We start from the raw sequence: 23,954 nt of genomic DNA on the forward strand, positions 1-23,954 counted from the left end.
CTGCAAGAATGCCAACGTGTCCCTCTAATTCTACGAGATCTTTTGTCTCCTTCAGGCAGTTTCCTCATGTGATTAATACTCAGCTGGAAATTTAAGGGAGGCCCTCTGGGGTTTTTGGTACTCTGTCCCCCGCACTCTGGCTGCTTTGGTTTCCCAAAATTCTCAGCTCTGTGTCCTCGATCCAGAGAGTCTGCCAGCTCTGCCTGGTTTCCTTCTTCCAGTGTTGTAGCTAGAAACTCTCTCCAGGCAGTAAGCTGAGGCAATGACATGGCCTACTTTGCTTCCCATCTCTCAGGAATCATTGTCTTTCATTGCTGATGTCAAGTGCCTTAAAAACCACTGGCTTATATATTTTGCCTGGTTTTTAGTGATATTTCTTATTCTTGGTACTCCCTCTTGTTTGGAAGAAGTCTTACAGAGCCCAAATTATGGAAAAGCTGTGAAAACAACTTAAAGTATTTTCCAATCAATGATAAGATAAAAATCAGATTGTTTAGCTGTGGCCAAGAAATGATGGTCTCACAGACATTCTGGAACAAGACCATTAAAGGATTAATTAAGGACAGAGAGAACCATTTTAAGTCCAAAACGTTCTTAGTATCCTGTATTTCTGGGAGATTTAAGGGTTTTTCCAAGGAATGCTGACTATGCCTGTGGGCTTTCCCTTCCAGCACTGATCTTTGACCCTAAACCCAACTACAAGGAGACTCTCCAGTCCTGTTCTCCATTTCCCTGCTGTTCACTCAACGATTAAGCAACCTAAGAGGGTAAGGCCTAGTGTTGAGGCCGAGGAAGGTGAAAAGCTGCTGAACTGGTTCTTCTCACACCAGGCTCAAGGAATTGGCCACTTGTGAAATAAAGCTGTTATCACTCTTCTCCCCACCAAACATTTGCTTCTTAGGGCATTACTGCCAAACCAGTTTAACCTTTTAACTTCTGGCCCCTGACCTAGGTACTGACCTAGTGCTAACTTCTTGCCAGGTACTATAAAGGAGAGATAATATCAAGGATCAGTTTGGCTCTGACCAAACAAGCATAGGTAAAACCATTAAGGAACTCTCTAAGGGTAAATCTTAGATTTTCATTTCCAGAATGAAAAGGCCCACTGGGTACCCAACACAATGAATACAAGGATCCCACCACCATCCTGGCGCTTTGTCATGGAATTTCATGAGAAGGTAAAGGCTCTAAAGGTTAAAAGAGCAAAAATCATGTTATATATAAAAGACCACACGTACAAATGGAGTCAAACCTCTCAGTATTAGTCCCAGAAGCTAGAAAACAATGGGGCAATGGCTTCAAAAGTCGGGGGAGAGGTGCCTGGCTGTCTGGGTCAGTAGAACATGTGACTCTTGATCTTCGGGCTGTGGATTCAAGCCCCACATTGGGTGTAGAGATTACTTAAAAACAAAATCTTAAAAAAAAAAAAAAAAGCCAGAGGGAAATGATTTTCAACCCAGAACCCCATACTTAGCCAAATTATCAAATGGGAAGATAAAATAAAAGCATGCATCATAATAATACTTCCTATATACCCTCTTCTTTGGCAGCTGCTGAAGGATGTTCTTCAGCAAAATGAAGTGGCAGATAAAGAGAGGGGAAAAAAAACAAAAACCATGAGATCCAGCAAACAGATAGGGGGCTTATAAATCCCAGGATGACAGTTGGCAGCCTAGAGAGCTACTCCTTCCTGGGGAGGCAGGAAGATGGAAGCATCCAGGAGGGAGGTCTTCAGAGGGAGCAAAAATGTGGGATTGATAGACTACTATTTAAACATTTAGAAAATAAGATTTCTAGGCCGTCAACAAATGTGATATGGCAAATATTAAGGATAGGTATAGAAAATTAAACCAATGGGGAGAAACACACAATTGTCAACTCCAAGAAGAGTGAACAGCTGTACACAAAAACCATTTGGCTTTGCAGGGGACAAAATCGACATAGTCATAATAAGATAAATAATTGCAGAGTTAACTGAAAGACCACGATGCTGCAAAAGTGAAAACACACGGCGGGGCTGGGGAGAGGGGAGGCAGAAGTAGAAAGGAGCTAAATCAGCATCTGTTATAAGAAGAGTGCCCAAAATTAATCCACCAAGAAAAACAACATGAACTGCTATTATTAAGAAATATGGAACTGAAGAAAAAGTAAAAAGTTGAAAGTGGTTACCTGTAGGAGCAAAAATGAGACAAAATTAAATGGGTCAGAAATCTGGTGTTTGTCATTATAACTTTTCTAACACTATGTATTTACTTTATAACAGCCATGTGCATTGCTTACATTACTTGTTTCATTTTGATAAAATAGTTGTAACATAAAATTTATCGTTTTAACCATTTTTCTGTGCACAATTCAGTGGCATTAAGTACATTCACATTATTGTGCACCCATCACCACCATCCATTTTCAGAACTTTTCCATCATCCCAAACCGAAACTTCATACCCACGAAACACTAACTCTCCAATCCCCTCTTCCCTTAGCTTCTGGTAACCACGATTTTACTTTCTTTCCCTATGAATTTGACTATTCTAGATATTTCATATAAGTGGAACCATACAATAATTGTCCTTTTATGATTTTTTTTCATTTAGCATAATGCCATCAAGGTTTATCCATGTTGTAGCATGTGTCAGAATTTCCCTTCTTTTAGGGGTGCCTGGCTGGCTCAGTTGGTGGAGTGTATGACTCTTTTCCTGGCGATGTGAGTTTGAGCCCCATGTTGGGTGTAGAGACTACTTAAAAATAAATCTTAAAAAACCCCACGAATTTCCCTCCTTTTAGAGACTGAATAAATATTCCATTATATGTATATGCTGTACTTTGTTTTTCCATTGTTAAAAAGAAAGCCACAGGCCCAAAATGGTGCCACTTAGACCCAATTTCCAAACCAAGGCTTGATACACTATCTTGTAATTAGATAGTTTAGTTTAGATAGATAGTTTCAACCTCCCCCAGAAATGGAGTCTCAACATGTCAGTCAGGAATTTTTCAATCAGAGCCAACAAGTCTACCACTTGGGCCCTCTCCATTTCCCCAAAGAAAGATGAGGTCATCAGCATAAGACCCTTTGCCTTTCTCCCAAGGGAAAGGCACCTTGTCTGAAACAATCTTCTTCTTTTGCTAATAACTTTCTTGCCTCCACCTTCCATTTTGTACATTTCCCATGAAGGCCCCTGTATTTGCTAGATGGGATGCTGCCCAATACATGAATCATTTAATAAAGCCAATCAGGTTCTGAAAATACAGTCAGTTGAATTTTTATTAAACTCCATTCTTCTGATAATGGACACTTGCATTGCTTCTACCATCTGGCTGTTGTGAATAATGCTGCTATAAACATTGGTGTGAACTTACCTATTGGTTCTCTGCTTTCAGTTCTTTCTGGTATATACCTAGAGGTGAAACTGCTGGAACATATAGTAATTGTATGTTTAAGTTTTTGAGGAACTGACATACGGTTTTTCACAGCAGCTGCACCATATTACATACCCACAAGCAGTGCACAAGAATTCCAATTTCTCTATCTTGTCCAACACTAGGTATTTTCTGTTTGTGTTTGTTTTGTTTTTATAGTAGCCATCCTAATGGGTGTGAGGTAGTATCTCATTGTGATTTTTGATTTGCATTTCCCAAATGATTAGTGATGTTGAGCATCTTTTCAAGTGCTTATTGGCCATATGTATATCTTCTTTGGAAAAATGTCTATTCAAGTCCTTTACTCATTTTTTGAATTGAGTTGTTTGCCTTCATTACTTTGTAATAAAAACAAAGAATTAATGTTGAAAGCAAGAGCCCTTCCCTCCCACAAAAAGTAAGATCCAAATGCCAACAGGAAAGTTGGATTTCAAAGCAGGGACCCCTGGTAAGGCCCTTAGATGGATTCTTCAGTGGGAAGTAGGGTACTTCTTCTGTATTACCACAAATTGTTAAATTCCCAGGCATTGTCCAGACACAATTTAAAAAAGTGTTTGCCCTTATCTCAACAAAATCTATACATTTCTTTGCAAGTTCTCCTCACCTTTCTAGTACCTTTGTCTTGGAAGGTAGGAAAAATGGGATTTTGGTTTGTTTGTTTTTTCCAAGCCTCCCAGTACACGTTCCTGAATTGGAACCTAAGGGAATGTTTTCTACAAGCCAACTGTTGATCTATTCTGGGTAAAATCCTTTTCTCTAACCTCCTTATCTGTCTCCAACACTAGCTGTGCTTTCATCTGTGTATCTAAGAAGGATCTTTTATCTCTGAATGTAAGTGTTACACAGAGCGGGTGATGGAAGTAGTGCTCAGTGGGAGATCAAACCTGCATGAGGGGCAACTGCCCTCATGACTCTCCATCTGGGGCTCAGATGTAAGAGCACAGTTGTCCTGTGGGCACCACCTCTTCATAAATTCCTCCGAAAGTTCCCCACCCCCTGCCCTTTTGTAGCAATTATAGCCAATGTTCTCAATCAACCAAAAAACAATTGAGATAGTGTAGAACAGAGGATGCACTTACAGACTCTGGAGTCAGACTACCTAGATTTTCATCCCAGCTCAGCTACTTGCTAGTTGAGTCACCTTGACAAAACCTCTAACCTTTCTGTATCTCACATTCCTCATCTGTAGAACATCCCTCGATAGGTTCTAGAGAGAATGAATTTAAGTACATGTGAAGATCTTACAACAATGCCCTGCATAGGACGAGGGCTGTAGAGTTCAGCTCTTCTGAAATGATTGCTATCATGGTATAGAGTACTCAGAAGGGCACTCTCTCAGCTCCTAACAATAATTTCTTCCTCTTTTTTTTTTTTTAATATTTTTATTTATTTCTAGGAAAGAGAGAGAGAGACAGCGTGAGCAGGGGAGGGTCAGAGAGACAGGGAGTCACAGACTGAAACAGGCTCCAGGCTCTGAGCTGGCAGTCAGCACAGAGCCCGACGCGGGGCTCGAACCCACGAACCGCGAGATCATGACCTAAGCGAAAGTCGGACGCTTAACCGACTAAGCCACCCCGGTGCCCCCTAACAATAATTTCTTCTGAGGAATGGGATTTAGGAAGGGACATTGAGGAGAGGATTTTCATTTCTATTTCATGCACTTCTATATTGTTTGAATTTGTTACTTTTTATTAAAAGCAAAATAGGAAAATAAATAAAATGCTATCTGGCTAAGAGAATGTAAAAAAAAATCTCTCCCAATTTCCCACTAAAATAGCTAAGAAGGTACAGAGATTAAAAGAAAAAAATCCTGAATGCGCCTGGGTGACTCAGTCGGTTAAGTGTCCACCTCTTGATTTCAGCTCAGGTCATGATCTCAAAGTTCATGAGATTGAGCCCTGCTGGGCTCTGCACTGACAGTGTGGAGCCTTCTTGGGATTCTCTCTTCTTTTCTCTTTCTCTCTTTCTCAAAAATAAATAAATTAATTAATTAAAAAAAAAATCCTTGGGCACCTGTCTGGCTCAGTCAGTAGAGCATGCACCTTCTGGGGGTGTGAGTTAAAGCCCCCTTTGGGGGTAGAGTTTATTTAAAAGAACATACTATCTAACCATTTAAAACTAATGCTGCCCAGTCCCTTGGCTGGCTCAGTTGGAAGAACACATGACTCTTGATCTTGGGTACTTGAGTTTGAACCCCAGGTGGGGTGTAGAGATTGCTTAAATAAGCAAAACTTAAAAAAAAAAACACAAAAAACTGATGTTGCCAATGCAAGGCTTGAAACTCATACAAATTTTCTGTACCTACAAGACCAATAAAATCTAAGTGTGTGTGGTGATGGGGGAGGGTAGCATCGGTGTCTCATCTATGCTCCTCCACGCTCACACAAATAGCTACTAAGGACTTTTCTTTAGCCCATTAACAATTAAAATTCAAGGTCAGGGGGCATCTGGGTGGCTCAGTCAGTTAAGTGTTTGACTTTGGCTCAAGTCATGATCTCGTGGTTCATGATTTCGAGTTCCGCATCAGGCTCTGTGCTGACAGCTCAGAGCCTGGAATCTGCTCTGGATTCTGTGTCTTCCTCTCTTTCTGCCCCTCCCCTGCTAGTACTCTGTTTAATAGTCTCTCTATTAAAAATGAATAAATGTTAAAAAAAAAATTGAAGTCAGTAACAATCAGGAAATAGAGTAGCAGTGCCCTCTACTTTACAGTAAGTTTATTAGTTTGTTTTGAGATAAGTATCCTGTTGAGCCCACCCCTTCCCCACCAGTTTCTCTTTCTAGATTCAATTTAAAAAACTACAACTCCCATAAGTCCCCTGGGAAGTAATAGGGAGGTTGGGGGCAATGAACTTTGCCCCACTCACCCGGCCTTAACATTCTCCTGGAAAAGTACCTGGAAGCTCAAGAAACCTTCTCTTTGTGCTGGTCTTGAAGGAATCAATCACTTGAAGGCATGTTCTAGTCAACAGGAGTGATGACGTATGGTTATAAAAGAGCAGGCAGATGGCACTGCTGTGAAACTTCAAGCATGGCAGCCAACTCAACCCCGCATCCCCACAAGAATGATGCAACCTCTGCAACCATATGCAAGTGGGCGGTCCCCATGTCTTCCAGCCAGAATGTGCAGGGGGCAGAGTCTCCTTCCACGATGGCGTCTGAAGGAAGTTCAAAAGGAAAGGGTCACATATGAACTGTTATTGCTCATAAAGGAAATAAAATAACACAGAAGAGCTCTGGCTCCCTCCTCACTGGTTTTAGAAGATTCATTAAATGTAATTACTGTGACACTCACTATATAAAAAACAGGGAGCTAGAAATACATCTATAATGGTGCAGTCACTTTGAAAAAAAGTCTGGCAGGTATTCAAAGGTTTAAACATAGAGTTATCCTAAGATCCAGCAATTCTATTCCCAAGAGAATTAAAAATGTGTTTCTGGGTGCACCTGGTGGCTCAGTTGGTTAAGCGCCTGACTTCAGCTCAGGTCGTGATCTCACAGTTTGTGAGTTTGAGCCCCTCATTGGGCTCAGTGCTGAGAGCTCAGAGCCTGGAGACTGCTTGGGTTTCTTTGTCCCTCTTTCTCTGCCCCTTCCCCGCTTGTGCTCACGCTCTCTCTCTCTCTCTCTCTCTCAAAAAACCAAAAACACTCAAAAAAATGTATGTCCGTGCTAAACCTTATATGCAAACATTCATGGCAGCATTATTCATGATAGCCAAAACGTGGAAATAATCCAAATAGCCAATCAGCTGAGAATGGATAAACAAAATGTGGTATATCCATACAATGGAATATTGTTCAGTTGTAAAAGGGAATGAAAAAGTGATATGTGCTACAACGCAAATGAACCTTGAAAACATTATGCTTAGTGAAAGAAAACAGACAAAAAAGGCCACATATTGTATGATTCTATTTATATGAAAAGTCCAGATTTGGTAAAACCAGAAATATGGAAAGTAGATTAGTGGTTGCTGCAGGATAAGATTGAGGAGAATGGAAGTGACTGCTAACATGTGTAGGGTTTCCTTTAGGGTGAGGACAATGTTCTAGAATTAGATAGTGGTGATGATTGTACGACTATGAGAATATATTAAAAAACCACTAAATTATATACTTTAAATAGGTGAAGTTTATGGCATGTAAATTATACTCCAATAAAACTGCTGTCAGGGCGTCTGGGTGGCTCAGTCAGTTAAGTATCCTTCTCTTGATTTTTGCTCAGGTCACCATCTCGAGGTTCGAGGTTCATAAGCTCAAGCCTCCTGATGGGTTCTGTGCTGACAGTGCAGCCCAACAGTGCTCTGTCAGTGTGTGCTCTCTCTCTCTCTCTCAAAATAAATAAAGTTAAAAAAAAAGAAAATAAAAAGAACTACTATAAAAAGAAAGAGATGGTCCCCAAATGTTAATGAAACAGTTTTGGGGAAGTGTGGCTGGGTGCCAATTTTTATTTCTACTTTTCTGGGGTTTTTCCCCCCAAAATGTCTCCCATCTAATGGGCAGCAATTACTTCACCAAGTGGACAGATCTTGCTGGATTCAAATCCAAGTTCCTTCTCAATTAACTGGATAATCTTGGGTAAGTTACTTAGTTATTCTACATTTCTGGCTTTTCATGAAAAATTGGGGTGATAATATTGCTTGCCACAGGAGAATTGTGAGAATTTAATAAGAGAATGCTGTAAAGTGCTTAGATCAGAGCATGGGTATTAGTAAGTGCTCAAGAAATATCAGCTGCCATTTTTTTTTTAGCTTTTTTATTTTTTCAAGTAATCTCTATGCCCAACATGGGGCTTGAATTTACCACCCAGAGACCAAGAGTCATATACACAGGGAGCCTGGTTCCTCAGTCAGAAGAGCATGTGAATCTTCGCCTTGCAGTTATGAGTTGGGAGGCCCCATGTTGGGTGCAGAGATTAGTAAAAAAAATAAATTTTACCAAAAATAAAATAAAGTTAATGTTTTTAATATCTTCTAAAAAAAAAGTTACATACTCTACTCAGCCAGCCAGCTGAGTCCTCCTGCCATTTCCATTATTAAGAATACAAGACAATAAAATAATACTAAGTTTTACAGATAGTACTTATACAGCACTGCTGTAGATGTTTTACATATTTTAATGTATTTAGTCTTCACAACTTCTTTGTAAGGTAGGACACTCTTCTGTCCATTTTACAGAGGAGTATTAACTGTGATATTTACCAGTGACGTGCAGTCTGCACATTTCGTAGGAATGTAGGAACACATAAAGAGCATAGAGAGCTGAGGCAATCAAGGAAGACGTCATGAAGAAAGTGGCCATGGAACGAAAGATGGGCCCTGGATAATCCCACATGGCTGGGAAAGGTGAGGGCCCTGCAAGTAGAATGGAAATTTCCCAACAAAGCTGTGGAAAATATTATTTGTACCACGTGGGTGATGAGTACAGATTTTGCATTATTTTTCGTACCTTTGTGCACCTTAGAAATAATTAGCTATTAACAAAAATGAAAAATATTTAATTGCTGTGTTCTAGAGAAAGAACACATTTTCTTTCTCTAAGTCTTTAAGATGTACATGTTAGTGATAATTTTCTTTATTCTTTCTAAAATAAACCTTGGTTCTATTCTATTTGCCTGTTAAGCTACTACGCCTTGGAGTTTATTTTTTCCTAGGGATCTCTCTTACTCCTTGTTACAACTGCATATTCCACAGTAGGAATGTTTCATAATTTATTTTTCCCTTCCCTACAGATCCTAATTTTCTGTTACAAGCATTATTTGTAAACACTGTACCCCTGTAAAAGCCTTTCCTATGCACTGAGGTAGATACCAGGAAGAGAAAATGCCATAAATCCAACTTTCAAAAAGCGAATCAAACAAGGGGTGAATGGAAAATTTCTGTACTTCCTTCCCGATTGTGTTGTAAACCTAAAACTGCTATTTAAGAAAGAAATAGTCTTAAAAAAAAAAAAAAAAGTCAGAGACGGACACGGGGGTGAACCGGGAATCTAGGCAGTTTTTCGCGTGGTCGGGGCCGGAGTGGGGGTCCCATCAGCCCGCCTCCTGGCGGGCCCAGGCGGCATCTGGTGGAGCCTCCGAGCCCCTGGATTACGTGCGAAAGCACGGTGACCTACTACCCTCGGTACACGCTCTCTGCCCCGCCTCGAGGCCCTTCAAAGAAGATGAAAAAAAAAAAAACAAAACCAACCTTGGCGATCACGTGAAACCGGCGTGCCGGCCAGATGACGTCACGCGGCGCAGACCAATGGGAGCTTCTGTTTATGTCAGGGGGTCATCAGAATATCAGAGCCTCGGCGCGCAGCCTCGCCCCGCCGCCGCCGCCGCCGCGCCGCTCTCCGGCTCTGGTGGAGAGCGCCCAGCTGGAGCGGGAGGCGGTGCGGCTGTAGCGCCGCGGGGAGGGCCGCGCCGGTTGCCTTGTGCAGCCGCGTCTCCGCTAGCGGCCCCGTGCCGTCCCTGGGGCACTGTGCAGTGTTAGCCCGGGACTAAAGCTGCCGGCCTTCGCGGGTGGCTGGATCCGCGTCCCGCCTCAGCGCCCGGAGGACATGCGGGAGAGAGAATGAGCCAGAGGGACACGCTTGTGCATCTGTTTGCCGGGGGGTACGGTCCACTCTGGGAGTGCGGGCTGGGGCTGAGGGTGTTGGTCTGAAGGCCGTGGCCTGACACGCGGGCGAGAGGGGTGAGGGGGCTCCAGCCAGCGGGGCCAAGAGGGTGAGGCCCGGGCGGGGAGGGGTGAGGGCCTTGAGCCACGGTTGCTGAGGGGGCCGAGGCCGGGAGGGTTGGGGGTTGAAGCCGGGGCGGGGCTCGAGGCCGTGGGCCCGCGGAGCCGCGGCGAGGCTGGAGCAGGATCCGCGAGCTTGAGGGGCGGCGGGCGGGGCTGGAGGACTCCGCGGGCCAGGGCCACGCACCGCGGCCTAGCGGGTGTCTGAGATGCGGGGCCGCGGGGAGCAGCGTGGCTGCAGGCCTCAAAAACGTTCCTAGGCCTGGGGGGGTACTGGGCGGAGGTGCGGAGGCCGAGGACAAAATGGGCGCCGGGGCCGCCTCCTCCCTCCCCCCGGTGCCGCGCGTGCTGCGAGGCCTCCTCACGTCGCTCACGCCGCACCTCGGACCTCGGGGAGCCGATTTCCCGGCCCCCTCGGCCGGGGTGGGCCCTTCGGGGGGCTTCCGGCACCCGCGGGGCGGCTTTGGTGTTCGCTTGCCCGATGGAACTGTAGCTTTATCGCTCTCGGAAAATTTTCAGGTTTCGAGATGCGGTGCGAAGCGGCAGTGCCTTTGGGTCAGATTCTTTTCGTGAAAACCAACCCTCTTGCACGCCCGGTGCATTTCGTCGGCTTAAAGGGGAAAGTCGGGGGTAGGGAGAGGTCAGATGCTTTGGCCATAGTTACTGTGTATGAGATTAGGGCTAAGCCTTAAGTCTCAGTTCCCTGATCGCCACCCTAAAGCCTGCAGATATTTTGTTGAGCCAGTTTACTCTCTTTTTTAGGTTTATTCCTTCCAAATTATTTGGGAGCATCCTAGAATTTTTAAGTTTAAGAGTTTCTTATCCGTAGGATCATGTTAATAAAAAAAATGGCTTTGATGAATTCTGCTGAGGCTCTTTTCTGTCTACATGACTATGTAAAGTCTCATCCTTTTAAAGCGTACAGTTTGCTTTAAAATCGACCACTTTAAGACTTTATTGCCAATGATGGTAATACTTTCCTTTGGTATGGGAAACATGGACCAGTCACTGTTCTCGCATAAAAAAATTTTTTTCTTTTAATCCATGAGGGCAAGTTTAGGTGATGTACTCTCCACCTTTCTGATAGATAATTTTACCAATGATCCATATTTCTAATATGTTAAACAATAATCTTGGCAAATGAAATCATTTTTCTTTTAAAAAGACATTAGCTATGTAGGTGTTCTTGTAAAGGTGTCTTGTTATGCAAATAATTGGGCTTCCTTCTGTAATTCTATCGCAAGGTAACATCTAAAAGTTAGGAGACCGGGCATCACTTCTGGCTGCTATTTTGAATGAAAAATGAACAAGACCTTTTGTTTTAATTGCTTCATTTGTAAAGTGAGGAAGGTATACTATATGATCTCTGAGGCCCTTCCTAGGTCCTATCATTTCTATTACTCTGCATTCAAGATTCATATATCAAGTTTTGTTAAAAGTGGGGCACGCTAACTTGAAGTGTTAGCTTGATTGCATTGACTTCCCAGTTTGAATTAAGGTCATCAGTCACTTTTTTGTCATTAATACGTGTAAAGGCTCTCCTTGTTAGATTTTTCCTTAACAGCAGGAATGGAGAGTGTTTGCAGCATCTAAAAACCAATAAGATTTAGGAGCCTCCCCTCCCCCAAAGAACCCGCATTTACAGGTTACTTGGAGAATTAGGAGGTGCTGGAATGTAGGGCCTGATACAACAACATAGGTGATCAGCCTTGTAAATTCCCTTTCTTTGCATCTCTTGATTTTACATTTATATGTGGTTGCATACTTTGTTGCAGTAAAGCCTTGTTTATCTTCCCCGCCCCCCCCCCCCCATCACTTTGAGAAACAGCAGAACTAGGAAGGATGGTCGAGATTATTTGGCTCAGCCACTTAAAAATGTGGAAAAATACTGAGGTGTATTGATTTTCCCAAGGTCAGATAGTTTTCCATTCATGTAAAATGAGAGAAAAATAATCTCTAACAGATCCTTCCGTCTCTATATTATATAAAGTCAATTTTGAGGAATATCCTGGAAGTTGTATGCTAAGCATTGTGGAAGTGCACACTGGGTTGTGTTGGTCACATTGTTCTCATTTGGATTGGAGATGTTGAATTTTTTTTTGAATATTAAAGTTGCTTACTTAGACATTGTTTTCAGGACGTTCTTCATAGAAAACTAGAAACTAAATAATCTTTCACAATGGCATTTAACCTTAGGCAAAAATTGTCTGAGTATGGGGCATTTGGATCATTTCCTGATAATTATAATTATATTCAAGTAAGAGTTTATCAGGATTTCAGAGAGATTTCTAATAGTCTAGTAGCTATGTTATTAAATTTATTTAATAACTAGTAGTTATGTTATTAAATCAGAAACATTTGCAACAGACCAATGCTGGACCTTGGGTCTGAGTGACATACTCCTATATGTAACTTATGCTTTCTTTAGGGCACTCTTTGGTCTCAACTGTATTTGCCAGAGTTCATATTCAGAGTTTATAAGGTCATTGGTTACATCAGTGAAGTTACAGAAGCAACTCGTGGCAATCTACGAAAGGGATGTAGATAAGATTTATTTAAGCTGTACTTTAAAAATTTTTTTAATGTTTATTTTTGAGAGAGACAAACAGACATGAGTGGGGGAGGGTCAGAGACAGAGGAAGACATAGAATCTGAAGCAGTCTCCAATATCTGAGCCAGACGTGGTTCTCAAACTCACCAACCGTGAGATCATGACCTGAGCCCAAGTTGGATGCTTAACTGACTGCCCAAGCCCCCTAAGCTGTACTTTCAATAACACTGTATGTATGTGAAGATATAAGCAGTATGAAATTTATTTTTAAATTCTTTAATAGAACTATATATTGTCTGTTAAAGTATCAGCACCAGAGGCAGTTTTCTTTTTTCTTTGAGAGATTGTCTCCAAAAGGAGGAATAAACCTTGGAAACTGTCATTTCTAGATTTTTTGATGTTGTAGAATAATGAACCTGTATGCTCTTCCAACTATCAAACTTGGCTATTCTTTCCTTGCTGATCAATGCAGTTAAAGCAAATGAGCAAGCGACTTTGAATTGTAACTTTTTCTTTTAACAGAAAAGCATCCAGTCTAGTAGTTTATTACTAGTAGTAGCAAATTACGTTGGTGATACCTTGCAAGTGATCTTAAGTCATTGGTCACATCACTGGATCAGAGGGACTCAGGACCAGTTGGAAGGCAAAAAGAAAGTGAAAGCCTGCTTTAAGGCACTTGGAGTGGGGATGGTAAGGGGAAGTGTGAGAGGAAGTTTGGAATGTAGAACCAGAGAGACTTGAAGATGTCAGAAAGCCTCTGTATGACTTATCAACCCTTCCAACTGATGATTGTTAGCCATCAGTACCAAGGAGCTTCTTCACATGGTCTTTTTTTTTTTTTAAATAGTGTATATTTAAGGTGTATACAACATGATGATTTGATGTAAATATGCATAGTGAAATGATTATAACATAACATCTGATGTAGTTAACATTTTTTTGTATGTGAGAGCATCTGAAATCTACTCTTTGCAAATTTCCAGTATTCAATACAGTAGTATTAGTTTTAATCATTATGTTGTACATTAGAACTTTAGACTTCTTCATCCTACGTAACTATAGTTCTGTACTGTTTAACTAGTACCTTCCCATTTCTCACAGCGTCTTGCCTCTGTTAACCACCCTTCCATGGTTTTTGACTTCTATGTTGTTTGACTTTTTTAGATTTTACATATAAATGAGATCATGCAGTGTTTTTCTTTCTGTGCCTGGCTGATTTCGCCTAGTATGTCTTCCACATTCATCCATGTTGTTGCAGCTAGATGGCAGGATCTTATGCATCGCCTTCTTGATCTTGGATTTTTCCAGCCTTGCTATGTTATACATTTCTAGTTTGCAAACTTTTTCTTTACTTAATTTTTAAATGCTTATTTTGAGAGAAAGTGTATGTGTGTGAGCAGGTGAGGGATAGAGAGAAGAGAGAATCCCAAACAGACTTTGCACTGTCAGCACAGAGCCCGATGCGGGGGTGCAGGGCTCGAACTCGGGAACTGTAATCAGGACCTGAGCCAGAATCAAGAGTTGGATGCTTACTGACTGAGATACCCTGGTAACCCTATCTTGCTAAATTTTTTAAACATTATATTGGTTGTACAAATTAATGTTCATGAGGAGTTTGCTCATTATAAATAGTGAGCAAACTATTTAAATCAGTATTCATTGCTAAGAAACTTTCTTCGTGGGAGGCTAGAATAAAACAATTTTAAATGTTATGATTTTTATATAGAATATTTTTAAAATATTTTTTAATTTTTTTAGTCTTTTTTTAAACTGTTTTATAACTTGGTTGGCTTAATAAAATAATTGTGCTGTCCAAATCTTACAGATTAATAAATGAGAAAATAGTATATATTTAATATATCTTAGTTGTACTCACATCCATTTATTTATGAAGGTGAGTATGCATCATTCCTACTCTCCAGCTGTTAAGTTAGCATGCTGCTTTAATCTTGCACTAAATTGACCAGTGTGTAAAAAAATACCTGTACCCCCAAGCTACTTAAGGTATGTAATAGTACCAATACAGAAGAACAAAATTCTTCTTATATCCTTCCTGGTTAAATCGCATGTAATTTAGTACAGACAGCATGCTTCAAATTGTATAGCAACCCATTAGTGGATTATTAAATCAATTTGGTTTATAACCAACATTTTAAAAATAATAAGATAAATATTCTGCAAAATTTTTGTGCCTGGGGATATGCTGCACCTTGATGTAAAATATTCCTTGTGGATTGAAGTCAAAGATTTGAAAGGAAGAGAGCTGGACTAAGAATCAGGAGATTTGGTTTGTTCTTTAATTGACTATGAATGCGAAGCAACTAATTTTCCCTTGCAGGATTTTTGTTTCCTCATCTGAAGAATAAGGAAGTTGGGCCAAATACATGGTCTCTTAACTCTTAAATCCGGAGTTATCAAACGCTACAGTGTCCACTTACTCAATCAACATGAGTGCTTGCTGTGTCACAGGCATTATCAGAGATGTTGGGGTTATAGTAGTGTATGTAAATTGCTGATTTCCTGTTGCTAACATTGTAGCATCAGGGAACACAGAAGATAAAGTAAAAAAGTAAAATATTTAGAGTATTTAGTATGTTAAGTGACAGAATGCATTGGCTGTAGAAAAGAGTATTGCAGGGGAGGTGGATAGAGTGAGTGTAGAGCTTTTTTTTTTTTTTTTTTTTAAGTGTTTATTTTTGAGAGATGGACAGAGAGTACAAGCAGAGAAGGAACAGACAGAGAGGTACAGAGAATCCCAAGCAGGTTCTGTACCGACCTCAGAGAGCCCAGTACAGGGCTCGAACTCCTGAACCGAGCCATGAGATCATGACCTGAGCTGAAGTTGGATGCTCAACCGACTGAGACACCCAGTGTGAGGGATTTTTTTCTATGGTGATCAGAGAGGTCATCACTGAGAAATGACAAGTAAGCAAAGGTAAGAGGTGAGGTAGTAACTCATTCTCATATTTGAGGCAAGAATATGAAGACGAAACAGCTAGAATGGATATCCTAAGACAGGAGCATGGTTCATGTATTAAACTCTAATTATACTTAGACCAGAGGCCAGTTGCTTAGCCAGGATGGACATGATGAGAAGTGGTCAAGATTCCAGATTTATTTTAGGGTACTCAGTCCAAGACGCTTGCACACCATATACTCATTTGTCCAGTGAGTGGGTCCCAGAAACATCAGCCACGTGCTGTAAAAAAAAAAAAAAACGAAAACCCTGCTGTTCAAAAAAACAAATACTGTTGGAGTTTTGACTAAAATTACTTCAAAAATATATGCATATTTTTAAGCTGCCTTAATATTTTTATTAATCAGCATTCCCCATCTCTCCCCCCACCCCATACACACATTTCCTTCCTAGTGGGAACTTAGTATATGTCTTAGCTATGTGGAATTTTCTTCATACTTTCTGTTCTGATAGATGAGGATTTAGTTAAACCATTCCCTAATTCCTGTATCTTTCCATCCTCTCATTATATAGTTAGTTACATCACAATTTTTTGGGTAAATCAGTGATGAGTGCTTACTTTATTGTGACAGTATAAATATTATAGACAGTAGGGCTCAGTTGTTGACCTTTTCTTTCTTGAATAACTTTATTTTTCCTCCCTTGGAGTTAATAATTGGTGCACATTTAAAAATGCTTATTGGGGCACCTGGGTGGGGTTAAATGCCTGATTTTGACTTAGGTCATGATCTCATGGTTTGTGGGTTTGAGCCCTGCATTGGGCTCTGTGCTGACAGCTCAGAACCTGGAGCCTGCTTCGCATTCTGTGTCTCCCTCTCTCTGCCCCACCCCCGCTTGCATTCTGACTCTCTTTCTCAAAAATGAGTAAATGTTAATTTTTTTTTAAATAAAAGTGCTTAGTAATGTGAGTACTTGAATATTTAGTTTCATATCTTCAAATATATTCATCTGTCAGTGAAGAACTTCACTTCATTCCTCTGAACTTTTCTGTTACCCGAATCCTTTCTGGACTGGTTATTTTCTAATCCTGACATTTCTTGGGATTCCTTTCTCCCTCTCCTGTGTTATTCATTCTATTCCTAAACTCAATCCCCCTGCTCCCATTTTATTGAGATATCATTTGACATATAACATTGTATTAGTCTTAGGTATAATCCCTCCTTTTTAGATTAATCCCTTAACTCACAGAACACATTCTTTAGTAGCTGTATAAGAAAAGGTACAAGGTAGGAAATTTCTTAAATATTTCTTTGTATGCAAGTGTATTCTTTCTGCTTGACAGTTAGGTTTGGTACAGAATTTTAGAATAAGTAATCTGCAGTTGGGAATTCTGATGCCATTTTTTTAAATGTATGTGACCTTTTATTCTTTGTGGAAGTTGATGAGATCTTTGTTTTTGCACCTTATTTTTTTGTTCTTTTTAAGTTTATTTATTTGTTTTATTTTGAGAGACATAGAGAGCAAGTGAGGAAGGGGCAGAGAGAGAGACAGAATCCCAAGCAGTGTCCAAGCTGTCAGCACAGAGCCCAACGCAGGGCTCGAACTCACTAATTGTGAGATCGTGACCTGAACTGAAGTTAGACGCTTAACTTACTGAGCCACCCAGGCGCCCTTTTGTTCCAATATTTTAAAAGATATAGTAGTGCAACTTGGTGTAGGGTTTTCTAGTATCTATTGATTCTACCTGTGAAACCTGACCTCAGAGATTCTTTTAAACTTTTTTTTAAGTTTATTATTTATTTTGAGAGGGAGAGAGTGAGAGAGAGACAGAGACAGAGACAGAGACTGTCAGCAGGGAAGGGGCAGTAAGAGAGGGAAAGAGAGAATCTCTAACAGGATCCACACTGTCATCTCACGCTGAACCTGGGACTCTAGTCCATGAACCTCGAGATCATGACTTGAGCCAAAACTAAGAGTTGGACTCTTAACTGACTGAGTCACTCAGCCACCCTGGCCTCAGAGATTCCTAAATTCATGTTCTTTGGAGATTTAAGCTTCTACACGGGAGCATAGTTTTACTCATTGTGTGTGTGGGGGGTGGGGGGGTGGGGAGGGGTAGGTCCCACCCAGTATCCCACCTTCACTATATAGCCTATCAGCCAGCCCTTCTATTTCCAGTTCTTTGCTTTACTCCATCTTGACTACTCATGCCCTTAATCTTTAGGTGTTTCAGATTCTGCAGGGCAAAACCGTTGCTTTCCTTGTTGCTTTCCTTTAGTGTTTCCGCCTGCAAGCCTTTTTTTCTCTTTGTTAAGTCAGTTACCCCTTCCTTTTTGCTTCATTGCTTGAAATCTTACATTTTGTTCATTTCTTTTTTTTTTGTTTTTACAAATAGTTTATTGTCAAATTAGTTTTCCACATAACACCCAGTGCTCATCCCCACAAGTGCCCTCCTCAGTGCCCATCCTCCCTCCCCCCCACATCCATCAGTCCTCAGTTTTTGTCCGCATTCAAGAGTCTCTCATGGTTTGCCTCTCTCCCTTTCCCCCACCATTTCCCCCCTTCTTCTCCCCCTTGTTCCTCAGTTAAGTTCCTCCTAATCCTCCTATACATGCAAACATATGATATTTGTCCTTCTCTGCCTGACTTATTTCGCTTAGCCTAACACCCTCAAGGTCCATCCATGTTGCTACACATGGCCACATTTCATTGTTTCTCATTGCCATGTAGTATTCCATGGTATAGATAAATCACATCTTCTTGATCCATTTGTCCCTTGATGGACACTTAGGCTCTTTCCATGTTTTAGCTATTGTTGAGAGTGCTGCTATGAACATTGGGGTACATGTGCTTTTTGTTCATTTCTTTAATGGTTCTCTGTCCATGTGGTATGTTTCTTTACACAGTTGAGATATTTGACATGGACTAGAAATAGTCTGTAGTTAATCCCTGTTTTCTTAAAGTAGAGATTTTAAATATTTATTGACTCCAGTACTTTTTTTCTCTGCATCAGTTTTAATGATTTCAACTTGCATAATAATTTTAAATGACTTTAAAATAAAAGCAGCATGAGAGATACTGGAGTGTCACCCCTGTGCTTGCATACTTACTGCATTTTGTACCATAAAACTGCTTCAGAACAGCCTAAGTGCTTGTTTGAACACCTACTTACATCACCCCCCACCTGTGTACAATTTAGATCCTCATTACTTGTTGAATTATGTTTTTAGGAATCATAATATATATATCTTGTCTGTGGTATGGCCTTAAAGTAGTTGTAATAGTTATAGTATATTAGGTATTGCTATTGGTAATAGATGATGATAACTTCAGAAGGTAATAATTTTTAAGTATTTTCTATGTGCTATGTCATAAAATACTATACATGGGTTATATCATGTATCATCTTTACAAGAAGACTGTTTTCCCCCAGTAGGTTGTTTTCTTTGTATAATAGGTTTATTTTCTTGGAACTGGGAGTAGGGCAGGAATCGTGGCCTATGTGCTACCTTGGCTTTTTGTTTTTATTTATTTATTTTAATTTTTTAATATTCTATTTCGAAGTCATCTTTACACTCAATGTGGGGCTTGAACCCATAGCCTCAAGATCAAGAGTAGCACGCTCCACCGACTGAGCCAGCTAGGTGCAACTATATTTATTTATTTTAGTTATAGAAGTAATTCATGTTCATTGGGAAACCCAACAATACATTTTTTTAATATTTTACAGAATATAAAACCAAAACAAATAGGCATGGTTATTAAAATTTTGGGCCTATTTGGTTTTTATGTTCAATAAATACACAAAGTAAATATACTAAGTAGTTAAAAAAGCCAGGTAACTTCACATTAAAAACAGCTATAATTTGCTGTAAGTAAACCACTATTGTAGTGTGAATACAATGTGTTTTTACCACATAGGCTGTTTTCAGTTCTGCAACATATACTACAGCCTGTACTGTGATAATTCACATTTCTTGCCACTTAGCCCTCAACAGTGAACAGAACCAAACTTGTGGCTTCTGTTTAAGATTTTGCTTCTGGTCTTTTATATAAAGTTGACCTTTGACCAACATGGATATGAACTGCATAGGGTCCACTTACAAGCAGATTTTTGGGGGGATGAATACAGTACAGTACTGCAAATGTATTTTTCTTATGATTTTCTTAATAACATTTTCTTTAGTTTTATTGTAAGAATACAGTATATGACACGTATACAAAATATGTATTAACCAACTTTATGCTATTTAGGCTTCCAGTCAACAGTAGGTTATTTAGTAGTTAAGTTTTTGGGGAGTCAAAAGTTATGTGTGGATATTTGACTGCATGAGGTGGGGGGAATTGATGCCCCTAACCCACATGGTATTTTAAGAGTCAACTGTAATGAGGTTTTAAGCCTATTTCTAGCTTTTTAAAAATAATATCTGTTCCTTGTTTATTGAGAATAGAGTCTTCCTTGAGCTAGTTAATTTTGTTTCAGATCTCTTACAGCCCTATTATTTATCTAGTTGATATGTTGATTTCTGACAATATAATTATGGTTTTGATCTTTTCTTTTTTGGAGTTTAATTTTTTTAATTTCCTATTTAAAGCTATAAGTGGAATTTTTAGGAAACATTAAGTTCATTGTGATTAAGATTTTAACATAATGTAATTATATTCAATTTCAGGTAGTTCATATAACTATTAACATTTTTCATATAATAGTTCATTAACATTTTTTTACTAGTTTTCACATACTCAGTTTTTTCATCCGATTTACCAAGGTACATATAATACAACTCACCCTTTGTTAATTGTATAATTCAGTGAGTTTTAGCAATTATATAAGGTACTGTAACTACTACTATAATCAAGCTATAGAACATTTCTTTTATCCAAAGAGTTCTTCTGTGCCCTTTGCAGTCAGTTCCTCCCCACTCTACTACCTCTTGGTAATCACTAATCTATTTCTGTTCTTCTAGTTTTGCCTTTTTCAAAAAGTTATAAAAAAGAAATGTCATAAAATAAAAGCCTTTTTGTCCCTGACTTTTTAAAGTTAGCATAATGCTTTTGAGGTTGATCCAGGTCGGTGCTTTTTATTGCAGGATAGTAATAATTCATTATACTGATATACCATAACTTGTTTATCCTTCATGAGTTGATAGACATTTTGGTTGTTTCCAGTTTGGGGCTATTAAGAGTACAGGTGCTGTGGGAAGCCTGGATAGCTCAGTCAGGTAACCATCTGCCCTGCCAGCACAGAGCCCAACTCAGGGCTCAAACTCAAACCCATGAACTCACAAACCGTGAGACATGACTTGAGTCAAAATCAAGAGTCAGATGTTTAACTGACGGAGCCAACCAGGCATCCCTTGGCTGTTCATTTTCTTAACAATTTCTTTCAAAGTGTGGAAGTTTTTAATTTTGGTCAAGTCCAGTTTATCAATTTTTTTCTTTTATGATTCATGCTTTTTTTGGTTGTTATCTAAGAAATATACCTAGCCCAAAGTGAAAAAGATTTTTCTCCAAATGTTTTCTTCTAGAAGCTTTACAGAAGCTTTACATCTAGGTCTATGATTCATTCCGAGTTAATATTTTAAATATAGTACGAGGTAAGAGTCAAGTTTTATTTTACATATGGATGTTCTCTTTTTAAGTTGTACTTTTCACTTTATCTCATAAATTTTTTTTTTTAATTTTTAAATGTTTTATTTATTTCTGAGAGAGCGAGAGAGGGAGAGAGAGAGAGAGCGTGAGCAGGGGAGGGTCAGAGAGAGAGATACAGAACTGGAAGTAGGCTCCAGGCTCCGAGCTAACTGTCAGCACAGAGCCTGACATGGGGCTTGAACCCATGAACCATGAGATCATGACCTGAGCCGAAGTCGGATGATTAACCAACTGAGCCACCCAGGTGCCCCTGGTTTTATTTTCTTGATGGCATGTACTGTTACATCAATATAAAATACCTTATTTGAGAATTTGTCCTAAATTTTGTTTGGAGTGATATTGTGGCCATGCCTCCTTTTTTTTAATTATGTTTTTTATGTGTGTTATATCTATCTATCTATATACATATATATGTATAAATTTTTTTTTTTTTTTAATTCCAGCGGTAGAATTGTTTAGTGTATTTCTCTGGTGGGCTTCTTTTCTTTTTCTTCCTTTAATGGCCATCTTGGAGGCCCAGGTTACCTCTGATTTGGCCTGCTTTTCCCTTTGACTGGGAAGAGCACTCCTCAGTGATTTTCCTGTGGTTAGAAAGCAGTTCTATTAATGCTTTAATTATGTCCTCTTCCATTTAAAACGAATAATTATTCAGCCTATCTCTTAAGTTGCTTTAAAAAGTTTAAATGATGTCATTTGTTAAGAGCATTATTTTATTGGTTATCCAGTTTTTTTATTTAAATGGGATTCTTCTAGCTAAGCCTGCCTATGTCATTTTTTTGTAGGTAAAACACTTCTGAGTATTTGAATACTTAAAATAGGAAATGTATGATTAACCATGAGTGGTTAATTTTTATTGCTCTGAAGACCATTTCTTGAGTTTTGAAAGATAGGATAGGAATTTGAGAGAGAGGATATAGCTCAAACAGTGGTCTAGGCTTCAAGAAAGCCACAGGTAATATCTGGGCAAGGAGCACCAAAGAAACACTTAGAACAGTATTTCAAACTATGTGACTGATAGTAAATTTTAGTAAAAATACCCACCATTGGGAGTCTTCTTTAGTTATTCTTGCTAGGTAAAACCTAAGCTCAGTTCTTTTTCTTTTTCTTTTTTTTTTTTTTTTTTTTAAGTTTATTTTTGAGAGAGAGCATGCACATGCTTGTGAGTAAGAGAAGGGCAAAGAGAGGGAGAAAGAAAATTGCAAGCAGGCTACATTCTGTCATTGCAGAGTCCCATGTGGGGACTCAATCCATGAGAGGCTTGAACTTATAAACCATAAGATCATTGACCTGAGCCAAAATCAGAAGTTGAACACTTAACTCCCTGAGCCTCAGACACACCTGGCTCTGTTCTTTTTAGCTACTAAGGGTGTTTGTATGCAGACAAATAAACATTAAAATTGTTTAGTCTTCTAAAATAAAAAAAATCTTACATTTTTGTGCCTTGGTGAAGCCCCTAGTTGCTCACTTATTTTATAGTCTAAATGTGTATACTAAGTAGACTTGTTCATTTTTTCCTAGATGTGGTGGTACAGTAGGAGCTATTCTGACATGTCCACTGGAAGTTGTAAAAACACGGCTGCAGTCATCTTCTGTGACACTTTATATCTCTGAAGTTCAGTTAAACACCATGGCTGGAGCCAGTGTCAACCGAGTAGTGTCTCCTGGACCTCTCCATTGCCTAAAGTGAGAGCACAGTATTCGTGAATTTGTTTTGTTTTGTTTTGTTTTGTTTTGTTTTTTTAGTCTGTTTACCTTAGTGATGCCTGTGTGTTTTGTTCATTTATATTCTGCCATGTTTAAAAAGGTTTTTTACAAACTTAATAATAGTTTTTACTCCATTATATTCATCAGAAATGATTATCCCTAATGGAGAAGAGTAGTAGTTGGATAATATAAAATGTAAGATTATTTCCAAATCATGTGTATTTGGAATATTTTTCTGCGTTTATCCAATGGATTTATTTTCTAACAGTATAATAAAGGTATTCTGTTTAGATTATTTATTTATCTTTGAAATGTGATATTGTTAAATGCTAACTCTTTTTGTGTGTGCTTTTAATTTTCAAGTACTGATGTACTGGCACAAGTAAGTACATCCAATTAGTGGCAGTTTGTGGTTTTAATATAACTGAAAGATAACTGGGATTTAAAGCAGAGATCTACTGATTTTAAAAGACATTTCAGTGTTTGCTTGACATCTCTTGGTGGTTTGAAAAAGATTTGTTTTTATATTTTACCATACTTCATTATGTTGCAAATTGGATTTCAAATTTCAAAACTACTGAAATTAGGTTTTACATGTTCAAACTTAGGTATGTAACTTGTATTTGCCATATCAGGTCACTCGGGACATGATCTGTTTGAACTTAGTTCAATAGTGTTTATTTTGTGGTAGTAAATAAACTCATACTGTGTGTTTACCATAGTTACCAAAAGATTTCATCAGTCTTTTATTTTTTTAAACTAAGTGTAGAGGTAGAGTAAAATTGTTACCAATTAATGAATGCTATAAATATCTGATGAATAAGAGTATAATCAATCCTGATTAGTAATAATATTTTGATTAAAAATACAATATTTTATCTATTAATAGGTTATTTAAATATCATTATTTTCCCTTTATTACCATTAATTATCTCTTATTAAACTTCTTCCTTTGACCTTTGTGACAATACTATATTTTTTATTCTATTTTTCAATGATTT

At 39.1% G+C, this 23,954-nt stretch overlaps 1 protein-coding gene across 2 annotated transcripts in view; it reads left to right on the forward strand.

The window, feature by feature from the left end:
* The first annotated feature begins 9,730 nt into the window (after positions 1 to 9,730).
* SLC25A36 (solute carrier family 25 member 36) overlaps positions 9,731 to 23,954 on the forward strand; it is a 37,269-nt gene continuing 23,045 nt past the window's right edge. For both annotated transcript variants that reach the window (XM_039248545.1, XM_039248546.1), the window contains exons 1-2: positions 9,731 to 10,008; positions 22,768 to 22,932. In XM_039248545.1, coding sequence (XP_039104476.1) covers positions 9,968 to 10,008; positions 22,768 to 22,932 — 206 coding nt within the window. In that variant the 5' untranslated portion in view covers positions 9,731 to 9,967. The remainder of the gene's footprint in view (positions 10,009 to 22,767; positions 22,933 to 23,954) is intronic.

This window comes from Hyaena hyaena, unplaced genomic scaffold (assembly GCF_003009895.1).
Source record: "Hyaena hyaena isolate Hyena2069 unplaced genomic scaffold, ASM300989v1 scaffold_311, whole genome shotgun sequence".
In the NCBI taxonomy this organism is placed as follows: domain Eukaryota; kingdom Metazoa; phylum Chordata; class Mammalia; order Carnivora; family Hyaenidae; genus Hyaena; species Hyaena hyaena.